At 39.2% G+C, this 21,463-nt stretch overlaps 5 protein-coding genes across 7 annotated transcripts; 2 read left to right on the top strand and 3 right to left on the bottom strand.

Moving 5' to 3' along the window:
- Nucleotides 1–509: 509 nt before the first annotated feature.
- On the bottom strand, nt 510–3,115 carry scocb (short coiled-coil protein b). The gene is made up of 4 exons (XM_065242779.2): nt 2,843–3,115; nt 2,421–2,481; nt 2,246–2,326; nt 510–1,352 (listed from the first exon to the last, which is right to left on the bottom strand). Exons 2-4 carry the CDS (start codon nt 2,425–2,427, stop codon nt 1,210–1,212), a joined length of 231 nt encoding a protein of 76 aa, XP_065098851.1. The 5' UTR covers nt 2,428–2,481; nt 2,843–3,115; the 3' UTR covers nt 510–1,209.
- Nucleotides 3,116–4,478: 1,363 nt separating this feature from the next.
- Nucleotides 4,479–10,246, bottom strand: LOC135720547 (uncharacterized). 2 transcript variants are annotated; one of them, XM_065242730.2, is made up of 4 exons: nt 9,041–10,246; nt 8,651–8,847; nt 7,413–7,512; nt 4,479–6,353 (listed from the first exon to the last, which is right to left on the bottom strand). In XM_065242730.2, the coding sequence occupies exons 1-4, from the start codon at nt 9,333–9,335 to the stop codon at nt 5,494–5,496; spliced, it is 1,452 nt and encodes a 483-aa protein (XP_065098802.1). In that variant the 5' UTR covers nt 9,336–10,246; the 3' UTR covers nt 4,479–5,493. The 2 variants fall into 2 exon arrangements, with proteins under 2 accessions (XP_065098802.1, XP_065098812.1); XM_065242740.2 differs by having other exon boundaries at nt 8,669–8,847.
- Nucleotides 10,247–11,073: 827 nt separating this feature from the next.
- mif (macrophage migration inhibitory factor) lies at nt 11,074–13,807 on the top strand. The gene is made up of 3 exons (XM_065242766.2): nt 11,074–11,321; nt 13,123–13,295; nt 13,649–13,807. Exons 1-3 carry the CDS (start codon nt 11,214–11,216, stop codon nt 13,713–13,715), a joined length of 348 nt encoding a protein of 115 aa, XP_065098838.1. The 5' UTR covers nt 11,074–11,213; the 3' UTR covers nt 13,716–13,807.
- An 807-nt stretch (nt 13,808–14,614) lies between these two features.
- selenoh (selenoprotein H) lies at nt 14,615–16,459 on the bottom strand. The gene is made up of 5 exons (XM_065242753.2): nt 16,318–16,459; nt 15,767–15,878; nt 15,205–15,347; nt 14,936–15,062; nt 14,615–14,862 (listed from the first exon to the last, which is right to left on the bottom strand). Exons 1-4 carry the CDS (start codon nt 16,370–16,372, stop codon nt 14,947–14,949), a joined length of 426 nt encoding a protein of 141 aa, XP_065098825.1. The 5' UTR covers nt 16,373–16,459; the 3' UTR covers nt 14,615–14,862; nt 14,936–14,946.
- Nucleotides 16,460–17,047: 588 nt separating this feature from the next.
- Nucleotides 17,048–21,390, top strand: clp1 (cleavage factor polyribonucleotide kinase subunit 1). 2 transcript variants are annotated; one of them, XM_065242696.2, is made up of 6 exons: nt 17,048–17,246; nt 17,455–17,732; nt 17,817–17,924; nt 20,017–20,136; nt 20,223–20,360; nt 20,494–21,390. In XM_065242696.2, the coding sequence occupies exons 2-6, from the start codon at nt 17,457–17,459 to the stop codon at nt 21,187–21,189; spliced, it is 1,338 nt and encodes a 445-aa protein (XP_065098768.1). In that variant the 5' UTR covers nt 17,048–17,246; nt 17,455–17,456; the 3' UTR covers nt 21,190–21,390. The 2 variants fall into 2 exon arrangements, with proteins under 2 accessions (XP_065098768.1, XP_065098759.1); XM_065242687.2 differs by having other exon boundaries at nt 17,048–17,343.
- Nucleotides 21,391–21,463: the final 73 nt, after the last annotated feature.

The following is a 21,463-nucleotide window of genomic DNA, read 5'->3' as shown; positions in this document are numbered from 1 at the left end:
TAGTGATATAGTGTTACTGTTTTCTGTTACTTTACATAATGACAAAGCTAAAATCTCCTTAACTCATCCCCCACCAGACTTTAACACCCTAACCAGACATTCTGCCTCAACATCGTAGACATTGTAGAAACTATATTCCTCAATACATGGACTTTCCTAACCACCCCTATCATTTCGGCAGAATTGGACTGTTCCAAAGTTCGGGCTGGGGTTGCGTTTACGTGACGTGAAAGCATGACGTAACAGAAAAGCTACACAAATGCGATCAGAGCGGTCAGACTGAAATGGATTTCTGGAAATGCGATTTAAAAAAAGGATTTTAAATGTAGCCTCTGGATGTAGCCTGAAACGGATTTCATGCTGTTTTTGGCCATTCACACGTCATTCTAAATGTGATTGGATTCAAATCGGATACGCACCAAAATCGGATTTGGACTAACAGTGTGAACATGTTCTTAGATCCTGAATCCCATTTGTGAGTGAGATCCTAAAATTGCACATTACTCGGGTAAACATAGCAAATCATTTTATTAAAACAATGGTCAAATACTACAGAAACACAATTAAATATTAATATAATACAAATAATAATAGAAGATATTAAGAGACACAGATGTAATGCATTTTAGAAAACTACTTTTGGTAGCACCAAGGGTTTTATAGATTTCATTCCCTGACCTGAATGACCTAAATTGTATTAAATCTTTTTACATTTTTATGCATTTTGGCAGATGCTCGATCAGAAGAGACGTACAAGGTACATTTATATCACCTATATGCTTTAACACAGTGCTCTACCAGTTACATGACAGGAATTATTTTCTCTTAATGAATACTGATTTAGACAACTAAACAGATCAACATTGCTCTCATTACGGCTGTGCTCTCTCATCTACAAAGCAACAATAAATTAAATATAAAACACATATGAAGTCATTAGTTTGTTTTGATAGGAGATCAAGTATTCTTTATAGTCGACGCGTACAATAAAGCACAAATATTTTAAAGACCATCATCTTAGAAAAGGGATGTAATATTTAACATTAGACAGAGACATTGAGAAATAAAATCAAATACTGATAATACAGAACATGTAAACATTTGTCATAGATCAAATGAATCCAATAGAAACCTAAAGGTCACAGATATATGACGAGGGTTTGTTTGTTCGTTTGGTCTGTGTGGGTTTATGGATGAAGATGGGCTCTCTTACTTTCGTTTGCTTTTGGAGTCAGTTGTCTGAAACACGCTCGACGCTGACATCAGATTCTCAATATATTGACCGAGAACTTGATTCTCAGATTTTAACTTTAGATTTTCCTCTTTTACTGCATCCACACGAGATGAGAGGTCTATCAGACGGCGAGAGAAGGACAGAAAACTTCTTAATGTTAAATCTTTCCATTCAGATGTTTTTTTTTTTAAAACACAGGCTTTTATCATCTTAATGTTGAGTAAGATGACTGTACATCTACCTGAATTCACCTTATACTGACTTTATTCAATATAGAGCAAGGAAAAATCACAGCTATTCTACATGATGAAAGTATTGTGACACGCTTCATATGTGTGAATGTTATAATGCAACCAGACCTGTTCTCAAAACTACACGGCTCATAATCATAATGCACTTGCAATTTGCATAAATTTGCAGCATCGTTTATTTAACCCCTTAGGCGTCACCCCACCCTATTGAGTTAAATCTACACTCTTGGAGCTTTCAAATGATATACAGTTGGCCTGAGGGGTTAAATAAACGATGCTGAAAATGAGTGCAAATTGCAAGTGCATTATGATTATGAGCCGTGTAGTTTTGAAGTGATTAGATAAGAATTCACATGCAAAACACTGAAGTAAACGTAGGCATCATGCTGGCAAGACATTTAGCAGGATATTAATGTTTTGCGGCACACTCTCTTCATAAATGAATCAATTACTCTGCCTACATAAGAAAACACTGTTGAAATGTCTATTCTAGAGGCTTAAACCTTTCCAACAATATATAGTTTGTAGTGATAGATTAAAATGTACTATTGATGTAAACTTAGGTGTCCTGCTGTATTCGGGACGGTCTAAGAATAAAAAGATGTCATGTAGAAATAAATAAACAGAGATAGAGAGATATACATTATTATATATGACTCTCTGTCATACGGAGTTAGGGTGACAATTTGTTTTTCTTGCTTAAACAATGCACCTGTACTGTGTGTGGATGTCAAATGAAAACAAACTTTTCTTGATTTACCCTCCAGTGTATTCTGCAGTTCAAGGACCTGGTTTATAAGTCTGCTCTTCTCCTCCATCTCTACCTGGTTATCGGTGTCACCTGGAAAACAACTTGAAATGAAACAAGGACAATCTTCCTCATCTATAAGTTTATAGATTATTCATTTGGATCCACACAGTCACGTGCATCTTACCGTCCATGTCTCAGTTTGTACTCGTCCTGTCTTTGACACACTTTAAAAAGACTGATCGAAACTAGAAAGAAAATAACTGGCTTTAGTAAACCATTTTAATATGGTGCTTTATCCACAGCATTGCTAGTTGCTACATTCAACTAAACTGTATTTACGTTTTTAAAGTATAGTGCATTGTGTCCGACTATCACAGTATAAACTCGAAGGTAAAGTGGACAGAAGAGTAAAAAATTTCATTTGTAATGATGTAGATCAGCTGTTAGCTGGATTAATTTAACGTTAGCTGCCGACCCGTTAGCTGACACACAAACAGCTCATCTCATCTGATCAGGTAAACAAACCAATACCCGTCATAACTCATGTCTTTTACTTTACGGGTTAACATATAAATGCACGAATACAAAGACAATGTTGTTAATAACCTTAGAAAAGCAAAATTACACCGGCTTGAAAAGTATGCGACTAACGCGACAATTTCCGGGTCTGACGTCATCGTCTACGCGCACCGTTCACGTGCCAAGAGAGGAATAACTAAACACTACACCAGCACCAGGGGTCTTCAACCTTTTTGTGTGCAAGGGCCACCAAAAGGGATAAAACAATCTGGAGGGATGCTTTTTAATATAGGTTACTTTTTAGTTACAACTTTTTTATAGTCTACAACATTTTTGTTTTCCTTGATGATTTTATTTTACTTGATATGTTTTATAAATGATCAATAACATAAAAGAACGCTATATAGACAAAAGTATTGTGACGCTCCTAGTAGACACAGTGTGAGGTCTTGGGTTCAAGGCCCGGTTCTGTCAGGAGGACTGGGGGTCTTTCTGTGTGTTGGTGTCCTCATGGGTTTTTCTACAGTATTTGATTTCCTTTCACAGACCAAAACACATCAAGACGCTGAGAGGGCATTTGACATTTCCAATTCACATAACCTGCATGATTTTTAACCTGACTTTAACCAGTTCTCATTATCAGTATAGTTATAAATGCTAAACTGGCGTTAATAATGAATAAACAAAACATATTTTATCTATTTCAGTTATTCCATTCACAGCAGCTATTAATGCTTTTCCTACAATAGCATTTTAAAGAAATGTGTTTTCATCTTTGTTGCAACAGTTTTGTAAAGTTCTGTGCTGAAATCATTGATGTGTTTGAGTGATGATCGAGTATTTGGTTCAGATGGGCTTTATGAAGACCACACCAGACTGAATTAATCATTTCTTTATGAACCTTGCTTTGTCCACAGGATCATTGGAATAAAAGCTGATCTGCTTAAACTGTTGCTATAAAATTAAAAGCACACAATTCACTAGAAGATCATGATATACTATAGGATTAAGATGACTAAAATAATGGTCACACCTGTTCATTATAAGTGGGGGTCCCAAAACTTTTGTCCATATAGGTTGTATATTGTTATTATAAAAATAATATAACATCACGTAACTATGACCGGGTCCAATACTGATCCATGTTCATTTGAACTGTTGGATGAAAGGTTGAATAAAGAAGTGATATTTAAAGGTGCTGTGTGTGGATGTTTAGCGCCATCTATCAGTGAGATTATGAATGGCAACCAACAGCTTCATGCCTCCACAGCTCACGCATCTAAGCCCTTTTCACACAGAAAATACACAGAAAATGCACCCCAGGATTTTTTCTTTCTTCACACTGCCAATGATTTTCCAGAATCTGTGTGTGCCCCGTTTTGAGGAGCTGAAAGATAAATCTTGTAGGGATGATACACAGGCATTTTTGTTTATTATAAACTCAAATGAGCGTGTGACGCGATATTCTTTTATGCTGCTGACGAGCTAACTTATCCAGTATCTGCATCAGTCCAGTTTGCTGACATTTCTCATCATGAATGTTAATTTGCATATAAATCCCTCATTTTCATAATGTATTTAGTCATATTTTTAAGTATTACCTGCAGTGAAAACTTTAGTAAATACAGTAGTATACTTTAATATTTACTATGGTAACGTTCAAAAACATTTAATGTTTACTTAAGTGTTTACTGTGGTAAAGTGTAGTAAAAAAAAGTATAGAAACATTTGGAATTAATTTATTTACATTTACCATATTTCTCCATATGGTAATGAAACTGTTGAATAACTATAAAAGTAAAATACAACATGTATAAATAAAGACCAAAATCAATACTGTCAACAAATATTTCACTTTAACTCTGTTGAGTGATAGAGCAGAAGTAACGTGTGTGGGATTATAAATAAACTCATACTTCATGAATAAACACATCAAAGATAAATCACCAGCTTGAAATGATACGCTTCTATAGCTGACATTTATGTTAAAACTGAGTTATTCACATATTCTTATTTACATGTATTTAATTATTTTTATTTATTTACATATTATTGTGTGAAGTTTTTTTTAGGTTTTATCAAAGTGGAATGGAAAGCAAAAAGCTGAATATCTCAGAATGCAGACAGAAGTTTATCATTATAAGGTGGTGAAATGTCAAAATAAAATCTACTAAAAATTCAGAATCAAATGGGAAAAAAAAGAAGTCTAAATCTAAATGTTATAGACAGCTTGAGATTAAACAAATATTGAGTTGTTTACATGAATACATTCTTTAAAGTTGTTGTGTAGCTAATATAAATAAAATATCATCTAAATGAACTATTTACATACAGATTATTAATAATGATGATATAAACATGAAATACCAGTGTCAATAAAGTGTGCTTTGCTTTTAAGGTTAAAGGGTTTTATATCACATCATGTTTGGGTCATTAATGATGAAGACGTGTGCAGAAGATGTGTGCCAAATCTTATAAAGCATAATTCATCATTTCACAACACTATCAAACCTGTATGAACAAGAAAAGACCGACTTATTGCCTCCATTTATATTCATCATATAGGGAAGAAAGAAAAAGCCTCTTTAAAATCTCTCAGTGAAGAGAAATCTCATACCAGTTTAGCAGAAGGAAAAATAAATGATGACAGACTCATATTTTTAACAGAGATTATAAAGCTCCAGGTCTGACTAGTTATCGAAGATGTAGAGGAACAACGAATCACACGAACGAAAACATCAAAGGTTGTATGGACACGCGTGCTGTTTGAACTGCTCGGTGTCGATGAAAGTCTGGTTACACTGAGAGCAGTGGTGGGAGTTTCGCTCGGCGCGTTCTCCGGCGTGGATCTGCTGATGTCGTTTCAGGTACTCCACTCGACTGAACCGTTTCCCACACACGCTGCACTCGTACGGCCTTTCGCCCGTGTGGATGCGCTGGTGCCTCTCCAGGTTCCCGAGGCGACTGAAGCTCCGGCCGCACTGCGGGCATCTGTGGGGACGCTCGCCCGTGTGAACCAACTGGTGCCGCTCGAGGGAGCGCGAGTGCGTGAAGCGTTTGCCGCAAAGCTCGCAGCGATGCGCCTGTTCTCCCGCCTGCACGCATTCGTGGCTCTTAAGGCTCCAGGAGTGGCCGAACGCTCTCCCGCAATCGGAGCACCGATAGAGCTGTTCCTCGGCTCCGGGGCACGAGTGCTCTGCCAGGTCAGAGGCGGAATTGAAGCCGCAACCGCACCGCTGGCAGAAATGCAGGACGTCTCCGCAATCTACCCCTGACCCGTCTCGCTCTTCCTTGTCGGTAGGGGCCAACGGGAGGCGTAGTTCGGGAGGCTCCGATCTATGCGATGAAGTCGACGCAGCCCGCTTGGAACTGCACTGCCCGTCCAGTCCGATGAACGCGACCCCGGTACCCAAAGCCTCGTGAGAGTCGCTGCCCAGGCCAGACTCCGCCTCCTCTCTTTCACATTCGGCTTTCAGGGCGGTCTCCAGTCCGCTGAGCTCGTCTCCGCTGGTCATTTGTTCCTCTGACGGAGGCAGCGCCTGCTCCTCCCAACCCCCTGCAGCAGCAGCAGCAGATTCAGGACAGGTGGAGGAGGCGCCTGCAGACATTAAAGAATGAATACACACAAAAGAGTTTCATTCTAAATTCTCATATCACACTAACTGACGCTTCTTTTTAAAAACAATGACATTTCATATGGATCATGGTTGTCAAGCTCCAAAACTGACTCTTTTCCAAAGACAAAAGTAGTCCATATGACTCACACAATGTGTAAAAATGCTGATGGTTTTTCTAGAGAAGACCCTTAAGTATGAGAATATAGGGCACGAGTCGTACGGACAACTGCTGTGGAGCATCATCTATGGATGATGTTTGTTTGTCAAACAGATGAGCACATAATGTAATAATGACAGAATTTTAGATCAAGTTGTGTCTCAAATGACACACTACACACTATGTATGTACTCAACCATCTAGTGCAGGGGTGGGGAACTTAGGTATAGAGTATATACACAAATATACACTAACCTGTAATATACATGCTTTTCCATATGAGGGCAAATGGTGTCAAACGCATGGTACAATGCAAAGTCTATAGGCTTGTTCGACTTCATCCGGCGTCGCAAGAATCAACAGCCGGATGACGTCAAAGTACCGCGGGAGCGATTCGTGAAATCATACGAAGAGTTTGGTTTTAAATCGCTCTCGTGGAACTTTGACGTCATCATGCTGTCGGTTCTTGCGCCGCCACATGAAGTCGATCAAGCCTAATGTCAATCATTTAGTAAATTGTTGTTTTAATGTTTTGCCCAACATAACCTCATCAGTCATCATCAGACCGAAGTGTGATCCTCTCCACCTTTCTCGTCATCCGATAGCTCTACCTCTTTTTCGTCACGTAACAGCGTCCAGCGTGACTTCATTTATCAGTTTAAACCAGTGCATCATCTGGGTATTTAAAGTGCACTTTTTTTGGCATTTCCAGTATGAACACACTACTTACACGATCTACACTACAAAGCAACGCAGAAAAATGCATAAGTATGTGATTTGGGACACACCTTCTCTCTTTAACAGGTCTTTCTCACAATTACAAATAATGATAATAATAAAATAATAACATTGTTTTTTCCAGACAATGCATTGCAGGGCTCACCGTGAGTGGGAGTGGATGTGCGAGGGCTGGTTTCACTTTGGTTCATCTGTAGGGCCTCTTGCAAGAGTCTCAAGGAGTCTGAAGGTCTGTAGCTCTCCACCTTCATCCATCATTTCACAGCAGCAGAAAAACAAAGTTAGTATGAAATTAATTAACTTTATTCATTAAGGGGACATTTCACAAGACTTTTTTAAGATGTCAAAAAAAATCTTTGGTGTCCTCAGAGTACATATGTGAGGTTTTAGCTCAAAATACCCCACAGATAATTTAAGATAACATCTTAAAATTGACACTTTCTAGATGTGAGCAAAAATGTGCCTTTTATGAGTGTGTCCTTTAAAATGCAAATGAGCTGATCTCTGTACTAAATGTCATTGCTGTGGTTGGATAGTGCAGATTAAGGGGTGGTATTATTTTAATAAGATCCCCTTCTGACAACACAAGGGGAGAAAAATTTTAATGAGCTATTTTTTCACATGCTTGCAGAGAATGGTTTATCAAAACTAAGTTACTGGTTTGATCTTTATCACATTTTCTAGGTTGATAGAAGCACTGGGGACTCAATTATAGCACTTAAACATGAAGTCAGATTTTCATGATATGTCCCCTTTAAACTATATGTTAACATATGGTGGTTTGATCACAGGTAGTCAGGCAAGAGACAAATAAGCCGTTTGTTTTACACATTTTCTAATTTTGCCACAACTGTTTAAAACTTTACCAGAACTGTGACATTTCAATAGATGTATGAGCTCAGTGGTTCACAAACTGGGGAAGATGGTGCCAGGGGGACCCCAGTTTTATAAAATACATTCATTTATCATACAGTCTGTGTAATAACTGTGTAATAACTGGATTTTCAGATTAGATGAAGTGATGAGGTTTATTCAGGTCAGGTTAAGTGCGTGCATGTGGACTGACACCGGTTTCTGTAGCTCAGTGATAAATCATTGTGGGTTCAAACCCGAAGACCACACATTAATAAAATATTCACCTTGTAATGAACTGTAGGTCGCTTTGGATAAAATGAATAAATGAATAAATGTAAGTTGCTCACATCTGTATTTCCTCAGTTAAAGGTTAACACACAGTGAAAATATGCAGTCCTTCATTATTTTTAAGTTATTAAGGTAATGCCATCTAAACACAAGCTCTTATTCTCTGGGTTCAAGCTTCATGACTAAATTCTCTCTCATATGAATCTTCTTCCTCTTCACTCCCTGCAGCTTTTTCCTCACCTCTGATTGGCTGCTCACCTCCTCCTTAATGCTGTGCACCTCCTTCATCTCGCCAGAAGCGCACATCCTTTCCTCCTCCCCCGCTCCAACTCCTCCTGTTGGCAGATGGACACGGAACACGTCCCTCCTCTCATCCCTCGCTCCTGCAGTCCCCTCCTCCCATGCATCAGCACACCACTCCTTCCTCTGCTTGCCTCCTGAGAGAGAGAGAGAGAGACGGGAGGGGGAAGAGGGGAGAGAGGAGAACAGGAGGGGGAGGGAGAAATGGAAAAAAGGAGGAAGGAGAGAGAAACCTAAAACTGAGGAGGAGGTCGCCATTATGGTGTCTAACTCCATTTTGATTGCGAACGACAACACAACCCCGTGAAGTCGAGGTGATCAGGGACTTACTCAGGAGATCCATTCTGCGCGTCTTGCGCGCTGCGTCCTCCGTGCCAAGTAGACCGGCAGCGCGCCGACTGGCCGCCCAACACATGCCGTATTTGCGCTCATTTCTCAGTTTATTCTCGGTCAATCTCAGTCTCAGTTTAAGGGCTTCGTTTTCTTTTCTGTTAAGTGAGATTTCCACCAGATAGTCGTTCACTGTGTCCTGGAAGAGTTTGGTGATCTCGCACACGGATGCGCGAACCAAACTATCCATGACAGCGGTCAGGTGGGCTTGAAAGGTCTTCACCGATTCCGCCATGGTTTCAATACTGTTCAGGTGCACACATACGCGGTGCTAACGAGATGTAACAAGCAATTTAGTTTTTACCAACTAAAAAAAAACACTTCAGTAACAAAGCTGTCTTTTGCAATGAAGATCAGGCAAACTTAATGTCATTACCATCCTTTGGAGTCAAATGCCAAATTGACATGAGTATGTGGTACAAATAAACTGTTATCAACTGTTACAGAATTATGGCATCGGCTGTCATCCAAAGTAACACAACTTTGCACCCAACCGTGTTCCAGTGTTTCAAGCTTTCCTCTTCAAGCTCGCAACCTGAAAATGTAAACCCTTAAAAGATTGAGATTCTGGTGACCGCGACAATATCGTCCCGAGTTAAAACAGGTCCGTGTTCATGTTTAAAGAGTCTTTACGCCTCATCGGCTGCACCGCGTCATCACCATCCCTCAACTCAAGCGCTTTTAATTCTCGCCTACAATATTATTTCCGGATGTCGCGTTCTGCGCATGCGCTGGTCTACCGTAATAACCAGAATAAAGCAAGCAAACAGATTTGGAAGGCCTTTAAAGGGATAGTTCATCCAAAAATAAAAATCCTCATTATTTACTCACTCTGTTTTTACAAACCTGTATAAATTACTTGGTTCTGATGAACAGAAAAGAAGATATTTAAAGGAATGTTTGTAACCTAAACGTTCATGAGCCCCATTCACTTTCATAATATTCTTTTTTTGTTTCTTTATATGCTGATAAAAAAGGTTGACTAGCTTAAAGCTATCTTGACTAGTGACTAGAGTTGCTTAAACTTAGAAAAAAATAAACCATTTTAATTTAAAAACATACGTTGACACAACTTATAAGCCGCATAATTTTCGTTGTTTTAAAGGTCCCGTTTTTCATGTGTTTTTAATTCAAATTTATTTATATAGCGCTTTTCACAAAAGTCAATTGTTTCAAAGCAGCTTTACATAAATAGAAGCAGTGAAGAGCACAGAAAACGACAGATAGCACAACAAAATACATGATAGCATATGAGCAGTTAAATTTGCTGCGGCTATGACTCAATATTATAAGTGAACGTATTACTAAAGTAACGTCTAGAAGAGGAAGCTAAGTAAAGCCCAAAAAGGCTGCCTCCCCGGGGTGAAAAACCCCCTAGGAGAAAAAAAACCCCGGGCTTTTATCCTAGGAAAAATAAGTCCTAGGAGGGAAAAACTCTTGGGAGAACGGATAAAGAGATTTAGCGGAGATTAAGCGGGTTCTGCCGGTGATCGTTGGTCAGGCATCAGCTGGGCATCACGTTGAAGGACGGCCAGTAGATCAGAGGTGTGCCGACTTCCACATCTACCGGGACTGGGTCTGTTTGTCTCGTTGTCCTCGGGGTTTAAAGCTTTGATTGTCTTCAAGGTGCTCAATACAACATCATGTTACTGGTGTATTTCTGTGGGTGGAGTTCAACTGGGAAGGAGAGGTCTGTAGTCCAACCGGCCAAACTTTAATATAGTCGGGGGTTCTTGAATAATACTTCATAAACATGCTATTTCTCAGATCAGATCAGTTTTGAGACTATTAAACAATAGTGAAAAGCGCTATATAAATGAAATAGAAATATTTTAGTGAATACCTGACTTAAACGTTACTAATAATACAATACAGAGGGCTCAGTTTATGTGTGTGAATTTTTATTCTCGCTGTCAATGAATGGAGACACTAACCGATTTGCACTGTAAAATTTCTACTTGCACTACGCAAGCAGTCATTACGGTAATTTGGCAGAAGAACTGGCACGGAGTTTACTTGCCTTGCTGTCTCGGAGCTCAGGATCATATTTGTATCTCATTCCAAAGATAACCGATTCCTCATCAGTAAGTGCTGTGTTTGTGTTGCAGTCATCATGCCGATGTTTGTAGTGAACACAAATGTTGAGAAGGACGCGATTCCTGCTGCGCTGATGTCGGAGGCCACACAGGAACTCGCCAAAGCGATGGGTAAACCCGCGCAGGTGAGCACACCACTAGATACACATTCTTCTTTTACGTACTTGAACACTGGTTTACTTATTAACCTGCATGGGTTGTGAGGCGTTGATCCAGCACACCAATCCTAAAGACTTTTACCCGTTACAAGAGGGAAGTGGGGTTTTTTTAATCTCCATCACTTCCATGGTGTTTCTCAACGAGGTGCCAGGCTGCCAGCTAGGCCAGGGCTAACAAAACATAAAAGTCAAGACATCTCTTTATTTTTATAATGAGTTACATCTAGTCGTCTATGTCATAAAAATAATCAATAAGCAGAGGAACCAAAGACTTACTTACTTTTATCATTTGGGGAAAGCATCAAATTTAGCACCAAATCATAAATCATGTGGTCATTATTTTTTAATTTATCAATAATGAGGGATACACACTAATAATGTTAGTGTTACGCCGGTTTCACACCGCATGCGTTAGCAGCGCGTGAGGAGAGCGTTTGCTGCGCGTGGCATTTGTGCTTTCACACCGGCTGCGTTTGCAGCACATACTGTGCAGTTTAAATAACAATATAACAATCTCAAGTTCACATTACATTATTTTACATGCATTTACGAGCAAAACCTCTTCGAGACCCGTTTTGAAGGTCAGGTTAGTTTATATAACTGTGATTTGTTTAATCCCCATTGTTTTCGTGCTGTTCTGGTCCATGTAATGACAGATATAGACACAAAACACAATTATAGACATAGAAAGACCATGGCACGTTATAAAATCTGTTTCTCTGAAGTTTTATGATAAAATAAAGAATTCACTCAGTGATTGACAGCATGAAGCAGTCGATCGTGTTTCCCTTCAACAGGACTCATTTGCTGGGCAGAAAGTGAAAGAACGCAGTCTTCTGGCAACAGTGTTTTAATATTTCATTGCTTTCTTTTAAATTGCTCAAAGTCATGACTGTTTCAAACACACTTGGCGTCACATTCGTGATTTTATTATAAAATAAAAATTTTTAGCGTCAATCCACGACCATTTTAAACCATAAACCATGCACTGTCACTTTAATTGAGCGTGAGCAGCGCAGCAAAAATAGAGCCGACGCCGAAACGATAGCAGCACTGCTGCTTCAGCGACGCTCCTGCCACATGAGAACGCGCTGCTCACGCGTGCGGTGTACATGCTTTAACTTGTTAACATGGGCGCCGAAAAAACACGCGCCGCTTACGCACTGCTCATGCATGTGGCGTGAAACCAGCGTTAGAGTCAATGTCCGATATCCATTCCGAATCAAAGGCGATATTATGCACAGCTCTCTCATGTATTATGGCTCTTTAATCAGTAGGAAGTTCTAAAATCACTGTGAGTTTATAACACGCATTTGAAGAAGCAACACTCCTTCAACATAATCATTATAAATATTCTGTATTACCATGAAAATACCTGAAAAGGTTTGATGAACATTGAACATCAATATAAATATATGCTTAAGCCATTTCCTGGAGCTGTGTGTGTAAATGGTTCTTCTTCTGCAGCCCATATTGAGTTTCTGCACGAGAGCGCCCTCTGGCTTTTGCGGCATTTCACTGTAATTCATTGAGAAGCATAGCAAGCAGAATCGCATGATGTATTGTTACACCCTTAATGTTAAGAGATTTTATACAACAATTCATTAATAAACCTGTAGATCTGTACTGTTGCTTTGCCTGTCATGTTAAATGTCCAGTTATCAAGAGACGGAGAACTGCAGCATATGAGATAATTCATCCATCGTGTATTTTTGTATATACATTTGTTATGTTGTTGTCAAACTCTTTCTGTGCTGGTTTGTGTTAGTACATCGCTGTGCAAGTAGTCCCGGATCAGATGATGATGTTTGGTGGCAAAGCGGACCCGTGTGCACTCTGCTCTCTCACCAGTATTGGAAAGATCAGCGGTGCGCAAAATAAGCAGTACTCCAAACTTCTCATGGGATTACTCAACAAACACCTTGGCATTTCACCCGACAGGTAACTCCACACATTGAAGATGCAGTACAATGAGGGAAATGAAGTCTTGTTTAGGGTATCAGACCTCTGCATGGGTACTGTTATACTTTACATGTTATGTATTCTCACATATTGAGCATTATGAATATAAAGATCCAGTTACAAATCTACCGTCAATTATTTTCAGTAACTATCACTAATGTATATTTTAAATGCATAGCAAAAATAGCTTGTGTATTCTATATATTTTACAATTTTTCTATTTTTGTTCATGTCTTTACAGATATGCATTTACTATAAAAGCAAAATTGTGAAAAGTGCATTTGAGTTATGTTGCTTGTGATATATTAGAGGACTTTTATCTTGTTTTTCAGGATCTATATAAACTTTGTTGATATGGATGCAGCTAATGTGGCGTGGAACAGCACCACTTTCGGATAAAAAAATGTATGCATGAGTAAAAACTGAAGATTGAGTAATAACACACAGCACTTACAACTTGCTTTGACAATAAACATTTCTTGACGGTGTAATGTGTTGTGGTTTTGATTGTTTGCTTTACCTTATCAGTTCATAATAGATTGTTGCTTTGCATAGCATTGATTTTACTTGTGCAAAATGGACACCATGAAACCATGCTATTCAAAAATGTATCCTGTTCAAAGAAGCGCCTTATTTTCATATAAACAACAGTAAATCGGATTTCTCAGTTTGCTGGCCATTCGCACATCCCTAAGAGAAAACACCTTTACAGACAAATGTGATGAATCAAAATTATCGCTTTTTTACAACAATTTTAATCCATATTAAAGGTCACGTTCTTCCTGATACCGTTTTTTAAACCCTAGTTAGTGTGTAATGTTGCTATAATAGCATAAATAATACCTGTAAAATGATAAAGCTGAAAGTTCACTGCCAGGCGATATATTTTCTTCAATAGAATTCCTCTTTAAAAGCCTACAACGAACGGCCGGTTTGGACTACAACCCTCTATTTCCTGCTTTAATGACGTCAGTAAAACTGTTCGTTGACTAAACTCCGCCCACAGGAATACGTCAGTCACCAGCTTTGGCTCAAAAGGCTCTGCTAAGCTAAGCTGCTATCGAATCAGAGCACACTAAACAAACTACACAATCAGGACTTGATACATATTTCTGAAGGAGGGACTTCACATAACAAGGAAGACATCAGCGTGTTTTGAGGACAGTGAAAACAGCGCTATACAGATAAGTAAATTGTGTGAAAAATACCGCGCTTTTTTACACGTAAAACATGAACACATGTTATATTGCCCACTATAAACACAATCAAAGCTTCAAAATCACAGACAGAACGGGAGCTTTAAAGTGAGAAGCGTGTTGACTTTATTAGTATTACTCGTAAAATACAAATACCAAACTTTAACATGTAAATAACAATTTGAAAATAGAGACATCACATGAACAGGCGTTAGAAAGCTTAATGAAAGAAACAAGGCACGGTCTAATATCCCATCCAGGACAACAGAGCAGACCATCAGAAAACAGACCGGGAAGTTTTTCCCATGAGTCCATTTACATCATTATGCATCCAGTGTCCAGGAGAATGACTAAAGGGAGAAAGAAAAGTAAGGAAAACACATTGCATTGTCTTTTAAAACAAACTAATCGGTGGCAAATCACCTCTGTTCCCCTCATAACTTCTGCTTGCTCTTCAGTGCTTCCTCAAGGGAAGACAAAACATCGGCAGGATCCGGAAACTTCAGCTTGCGTGGAGGACCTTTCTTTATTCCAGACCACAAAATGATCTCTAAAGGAAAGCACAGATGTAGATAAAACCATACATACAAATAAAAAGAGAGAGAAATTAATCCATGTAAGAGGCAGTGTGAAAACAATTCTTCAAACATCTAAAAACCTCCTCCATTATGAACTCTGGATCAGGATTTTACCTTCGTCACCCTCGATCAGCGTGACCTCAAAGCTGTTTCGTCTTGGTTTCTGTGGATTGAGGACGATGCGAATTTCAGGGTGTGAAGCCTCGAGTGCTTGACGGACCCCTTCAGCATTTCGCCCATACACTCGTCAGCTTTTACTGTAAATATTGTGTCATCGTACAATACATTAAAACAAGCGGCCTGGTATTGATTTCTTCATTAGAGCATTTGTCTTGTAACCATCCATGACCCTTATTATGTCAACAATCACATATGTTGGAGTATTTATAAATCAATAATAACTTGCCTGATGCTTACAGTTTAAATTATTTTAAAGAAGGGAGTTAGTAACTGAAGAGATGTGGGTCACTACAGTGTCTGTCTGCACATGCATATCAGGCCAAACAATATTGTGACAACATTTTAAATGGTGCCTGACTGACATATAAACACAACTCTAAACAGATTTCCAGGTTAGTAGATTCAGGCTTTTAAAATGATTTTCCAGTGATTTGTCGGCTGATGTGTCACTCTCTTCTGTCTCTGTTTGTTTTTAATATTATCTTCATGTCCTCACCAGTGCTCGATGATCACCCTTTGTCCTGTTTCTTCATCTCCATCAAGTTTCTCTTTCTTCTCATCCACAGCAGCTGCTTCTGCATCCACAGCTTTGCGCTTTCGACCACGACCTGCAGATAAACAAAGAATAAATATTCATATATATATCTAACATAACTATATTTAATTACAGCGCTACAGACATGCAAGATTTCATTATCTGGGATGCACACTAACTTAACGTTAGATGCTTTAACTTGGGAGGCTTGTGTGATTTTTAATGTAACCATACACTACAAGATGTAAAACCACACAAGCACATGGTTTGCTTTGACAAATTACACAGATAACAGACTCCACAAATGTGAATAGCAATGAATATGATCTGTAAAACAACCAATGAAATCGGTTCTAATGCAATGCAGTATGATTTTGGCTTCTTATGACCTTTTGTATGAACAAGGTTAACATCTTTTATACATTTTTATCGATTATTCAAGTTATAATCTACTACGTGCACGCTTTAAACAGATTTTAATTGCTTACAGAACATTTTACATACGGATTTACCTCGAGACGCCATTGCTGCAACACTTTCTGACAAAAGTTTGGCGCGCGCGTTCATTGAAGTTAAAGGTTTGGCAGTGACACCTAACGGTGCGGAAACTCTATACTCTTTTTTTTTTTTTTTTTTTTTTACTGTCTCTATAATCTCATAATGTCTCTTTCTTTCTAAATTATTTAATTTTTTTATGAATAAGCTTTTTGGTTATACTGTGTTAAGCCTTTCGTTTAAATCTCTTCATATAGAATGAATACATTTGCCTTCGTTGATGCGTCGAAAATGTTGTATTCAGTAAAAATAACGCGTTACAAAATAAAAGTCCATCCAGCAATGCTAGTGCAATGCACAACAAACACAGTCATTTCAAGCACAATTTAAGCATATATTATTATTATTACTATTTAATTACTATTTGAATGACAATGCATAACAGTATATATTGTTTTATTGTTTTAACCAAACTAAACAAAACAGTGTAGTGTTAATTTGTATTCCTTTATTTTATATGTTTTGTTCCTTGGTTAAGAATCAAACTAAATTACAAACAAAACAAGGGATCAAAGAAATTAATTTCTCTAGTTTAAAATAAAAATAAATACTTTAAAAAATTAAGTATATAAAAACAATAACATTATAAAACATCTAAATAAGTGAAAAAACAATAACATGAAATCAAACGACAACGAGGAAAAGCGTGACAGAAAGTATCTTGGTCAACCAATAGCATTGCGTGGCGTCAGTTACAGGCGACGCGGCAGCATTAGTGTGGTGTGGTGACTTAAAAAACATCCAGCATTTTTTGAGGAAAAAAGGATGAATTGTAAATAGGAAGACTTATTGTAAACAGCGTGTGTTTGGATAGTTTGGGCTTGTAACGATATATTTAAGACACAGTGTTTATGAGAACCAGAGCACCGTTGATTGAGTTTTTAAGGTAACGTTAGGCTAACAGTAGCATGCTAACACTACAAATAAGTTAGATAAAGACTTGTAATTTCAAGATATTGCACACAGGGGACGAATACCAACAGGTATAGAGCAACGATTCTTCTTTAGTTTTTATCATGAAAACGGATACCGTAAGAGCAATCCGATCTAACATAAACATTATGTTGACAGCCGTTGTGTTTTCTCTATGACAGTTATGTCTGCGGAAGGCATCGAAAAGTCCGCCGATGAGGGCATGGGCTCGTCGGGCAGTGCTGGAACTCCAGGTACTCGTTTCGACTTGGACAAGGAGACAGAACTACGTTTTGAGGTGGAAGCAGGAGAACGGGTCCAGCTTGAATTGTTATCCGGTATGGCAGAGGTGTTCGGGTCCGAGCTGAACAAGAATAAGAGATATACTTTCGGACCGGGCTCTAAGATCGCTGTGTTCACGTGGCATGGCTGCAGCGTGTCGCTTTCAGGCAAAACAGAGGTAAGTGAGTGAGGTTACATGGAGGTCACGAGTGTGGATGAGAATGTTGAATCAGTTTAAACACATCTTTATTATTGAACACAGGTCGCTTATGTCTCCAAAGATACACCTATGCTGCTTTACCTTAACACCCATGCAGCCTTGGAGCAGATGAGACGTCAAGCTGAGAAAGATCACGAGAGAGGTCCACGGGTACGTTACTGTTCACAGACATACATCTTAAACAATTACACCACTTACAACTCATAGAACTTCATTCTGTTGGACTGGTACAGCTCGGGATTCGTACAGGTTTGGAGTCTGGACAAACGTAAACTTGAGTGGGGACGTTTTTAATTTTTTGTTTGAATGATCTCTTTAGTTTATCTCATATGAAAAACAAGCTGGTGAACCTGACAAGCTCCAGGGGTCATAGGCTTGTTTCCCACACTCAAAAGATTATTAGTTGACTTTACTTGAAAATTTTGAGAAAACCAGTTTCCATACATTTACGTATCCTCTGGTACATATGTGCAAAAACATATGTCAAAACAACCTAATGTACCAGAGTTTTTTTAAAGGTGCAGTGTGAGGATTTCTTTGACAGAAATGCAATATAATACACCTTACTATATTGTCAGTGGTGTTTAAAGACCGTACGTAATGAACAGATATGTTTTTATTACCTTAGAATGAGCCGTTTTTATCTACATACACCACGGGTCCCCTTACATGGAAGTCACCATTTCCCACCGCCATGTTTCTATAGTAGCCCTAAATAGACGAACTGCTCTACAGAGCACATTTCATCACTATGTTTTCCAAGACGATGACATGTTTGTACCGTAGCTTCTCTATGTGTTTCAAAAGGGAAGGGTGAGCGGTGGACAGAGCCATTGGTTGCAACATTAGATGCTACTAAAATCTACACACTGTACCTTTAAGTAAAGTCAACTAATCATTTTTAGAGTGCAGGAAATCCATGTTTCATTAAAGGAGTCATATGACCCGATTTCATGTTTTTCCTTCTTTTAAGAGTGTTAAAAGATGTCTGTGCACATAAAAGATCTGGAAAGTTGCAAAAATGTAAGTCTCATGAGATCATCTTTTTAAAAGTGAAGCCTCATCCACACCTACCTAAAAACGACTCGTTCAAACACACCCATGCAGTTAGACGTCATACTGAAAAGAAAATTTGCATAACACCGCCCTAATGCGGTATATGCAAAGATAGAGGGTGTAACATTCAACTGCGCTGTAGTAATGTTGTTTTCGCCATGTGGAGCAGACAATGTGCGTTTCGTTGTGAAAGGCAAACTACTTTCTTTGGCCTTCCGATTGAGTAAACATTAAAAAAAACAGGGGTTAGGTTTTATTTACAACACTGTTTCAAACCGTATTTCTCAAATGTTTGTTGTGTGCTGCACATTTGACGAAGGAATACTTTCTTAACACAGGAAAAGTTTCAAGGCTTAATGTACACAAAGACTTCATCTAAAAAGTGCAGCAATTCCAACTTTGCAACTACGTTCTGGTTCTGCTGACTGACATCCTGTAAGTTGGGGTGCACAGATATATCAGCCGACGATGCTTGCTATGCTTCTCAATGTATTACAGTGAAATTTGCTACATCCAAGAGCATGAGGGCGCTCTCGTACAGAAACTCAATATGCGCTGTAGACTAAGAATCATACACACGCAGCTCAAGGAAAATATAATATTAAGAATATGTATAATGAATATGTTTGAGGAGTGTTGCCTTTTGAAAAAGTTTGAGAACCACTGCTGTAAGTAACCAATGTTTTAACCGATGTTTTCATATTTAACGAAATTTCCTACTGATGATTTAAACGCTAGTTTTGTGCTGTGCAGAATAGCGCTTGTTTTACGTTTCTACGATCACAAATGCAGAAATGGTTTTATGTTTTAGTATCCTTAACCTTACCAATCTGTTACGTTTTGCTCAAATCGCACCTCTAAAGTTGATCAATCAGCTTAGCCTTCGGTGTTTTCTGGGTCAGATTCAGGCTCGTATTGATAAGGTAGTAAAGATGATTTTATCTCCTGGCTCTCACTATTGCTTGTTTAAATCATAGTAAGGCACGTCACATTTATCTAATTGAGGTATTCGGCCAATCCCAACACACTGGATAGCTGGCCAGTCGGTTCACACCACGCTTTTTTTTTACCATAAACCACGCGAACACATTGTTTTACACCAAATACACAAGAGTAATGTGCACGACATATGGCCGAATGTATAAATGTAAACGTAAGTAATTGTTAATGTGCTGTTTGATTGCAGGTAATGGTTGTTGGACCAACTGATGTGGGAAAGTCAACAGTGTGTCGGGTGTTGCTGAACTACGCTGTGCGTCTGGGAAGAAGACCGACGCTGGTTGAACTGGATGTTGGCCAAAGCGGCGTAAGTCATCAATGCCTAAACAAGCATAAGTGCAGCTAAACAAGAAATCAAATGCTATGGTTTCATGCCATTCTTCTCATCTGTAGGTGTCTGTACCTGGAACAATGTCAGCTCTGTGTATTGAACGTCCGGCTGATGTAGAAGAAGGTTTTTCTGTCCAGGCTCCGCTTGTCTTTCACTTTGGATCCACGACACCAGGAACCAACATTAAACTTTATAACAAGGTAAGATGACAAACTATGACTGCTGCTGGTCTCTATAAAGCAGAGGTTAGCCATGAATTACTAGAAGATTGCATTATACTTCATATATCAGAATATATCGCTTTCTTTCTCTCTGTCGGATGATTACGTGCAGCTGACTTCATGCCTCGCGGAAGTGTTTTCCCAACGCTGTGAAGTAAACCGGAAAGCGAGTGTGGGTGGCTGTATCATCAACACCTGCGGCTGGGTCAAGGGTTCGGGCTACCAGGCTCTGGTCCACTGTGCTTCGGCCTTTCAGGTGGATGTGGTCTTGGTACTGGACCAGGAACGTCTTTACAACGAGCTCAAACGTGACCTGCCGCACTTCGTACGCGTGGTCCTTCTCCCGAAGTCCGGTGGCGTGGTGGAGCGCTCCAAGGACTGCCGACGAGAGACGCGGGACGAAAAGATCCGGGAATACTTCTACGGATTCCGTGGAACTTTCTTTTACCCTCACGCCTTTGACGTGCGCTTTTCAGACGTGCGCATCTACAAGATCGGCGCGCCCTCTATCCCGGACTCTTGTCTGCCGCTGGGCATGTCCCAGGATGACACCCAGCTCAAACTGGTGCCGGTCAGCCCAGGACGAGATCTGACCCACCACGTTCTTAGCGTCAGTTCTGTGGACGATGAGGTGGAGCCGGGGTCCGGTCAGAACCGAGGGATTCTAGAGAGTCCGGTGTGTGGTTTTATAGTTGTGACAGCAGTGGACACGCAAGCTCAGGTGATGACCGTGCTTTCACCGGCGCCCAGACCGCTGCCACGACACACTTTACTCATCATGGACATTCGTTTCATTGATCTCAAGTAGATTAATTTAATTATATAGGGATTGTATGCAAGACATTTGTGAGTCCGGTGGACATCTCCGTTTTGTAAGATTTAGTACTAACAACTGCATATTTTAAATTCTGTACATTTATAAAAGGTACTGTATTATTATTATTTTAAAAAATAAATTCAATTGCTTTTCCATCTGCCCCTTCTGAAAAATAAAACCATCCCAATAAACATTTGGATCACTTGAATATTGTTTCTCCTTTAAGACATTACATACATTTGAGCAAATTCACTACTTATTGTTT

The sequence above is a fragment of the Paramisgurnus dabryanus genome, chromosome 16 (genome assembly GCF_030506205.2).
Source record: "Paramisgurnus dabryanus chromosome 16, PD_genome_1.1, whole genome shotgun sequence".
Classification (NCBI taxonomy): Eukaryota; Metazoa; Chordata; class Actinopteri; order Cypriniformes; family Cobitidae; genus Paramisgurnus; species Paramisgurnus dabryanus.
The sequence above is the reverse complement of the archived record's forward strand: the minus strand, read 5'-3'. Positions and strand labels throughout refer to the sequence as shown.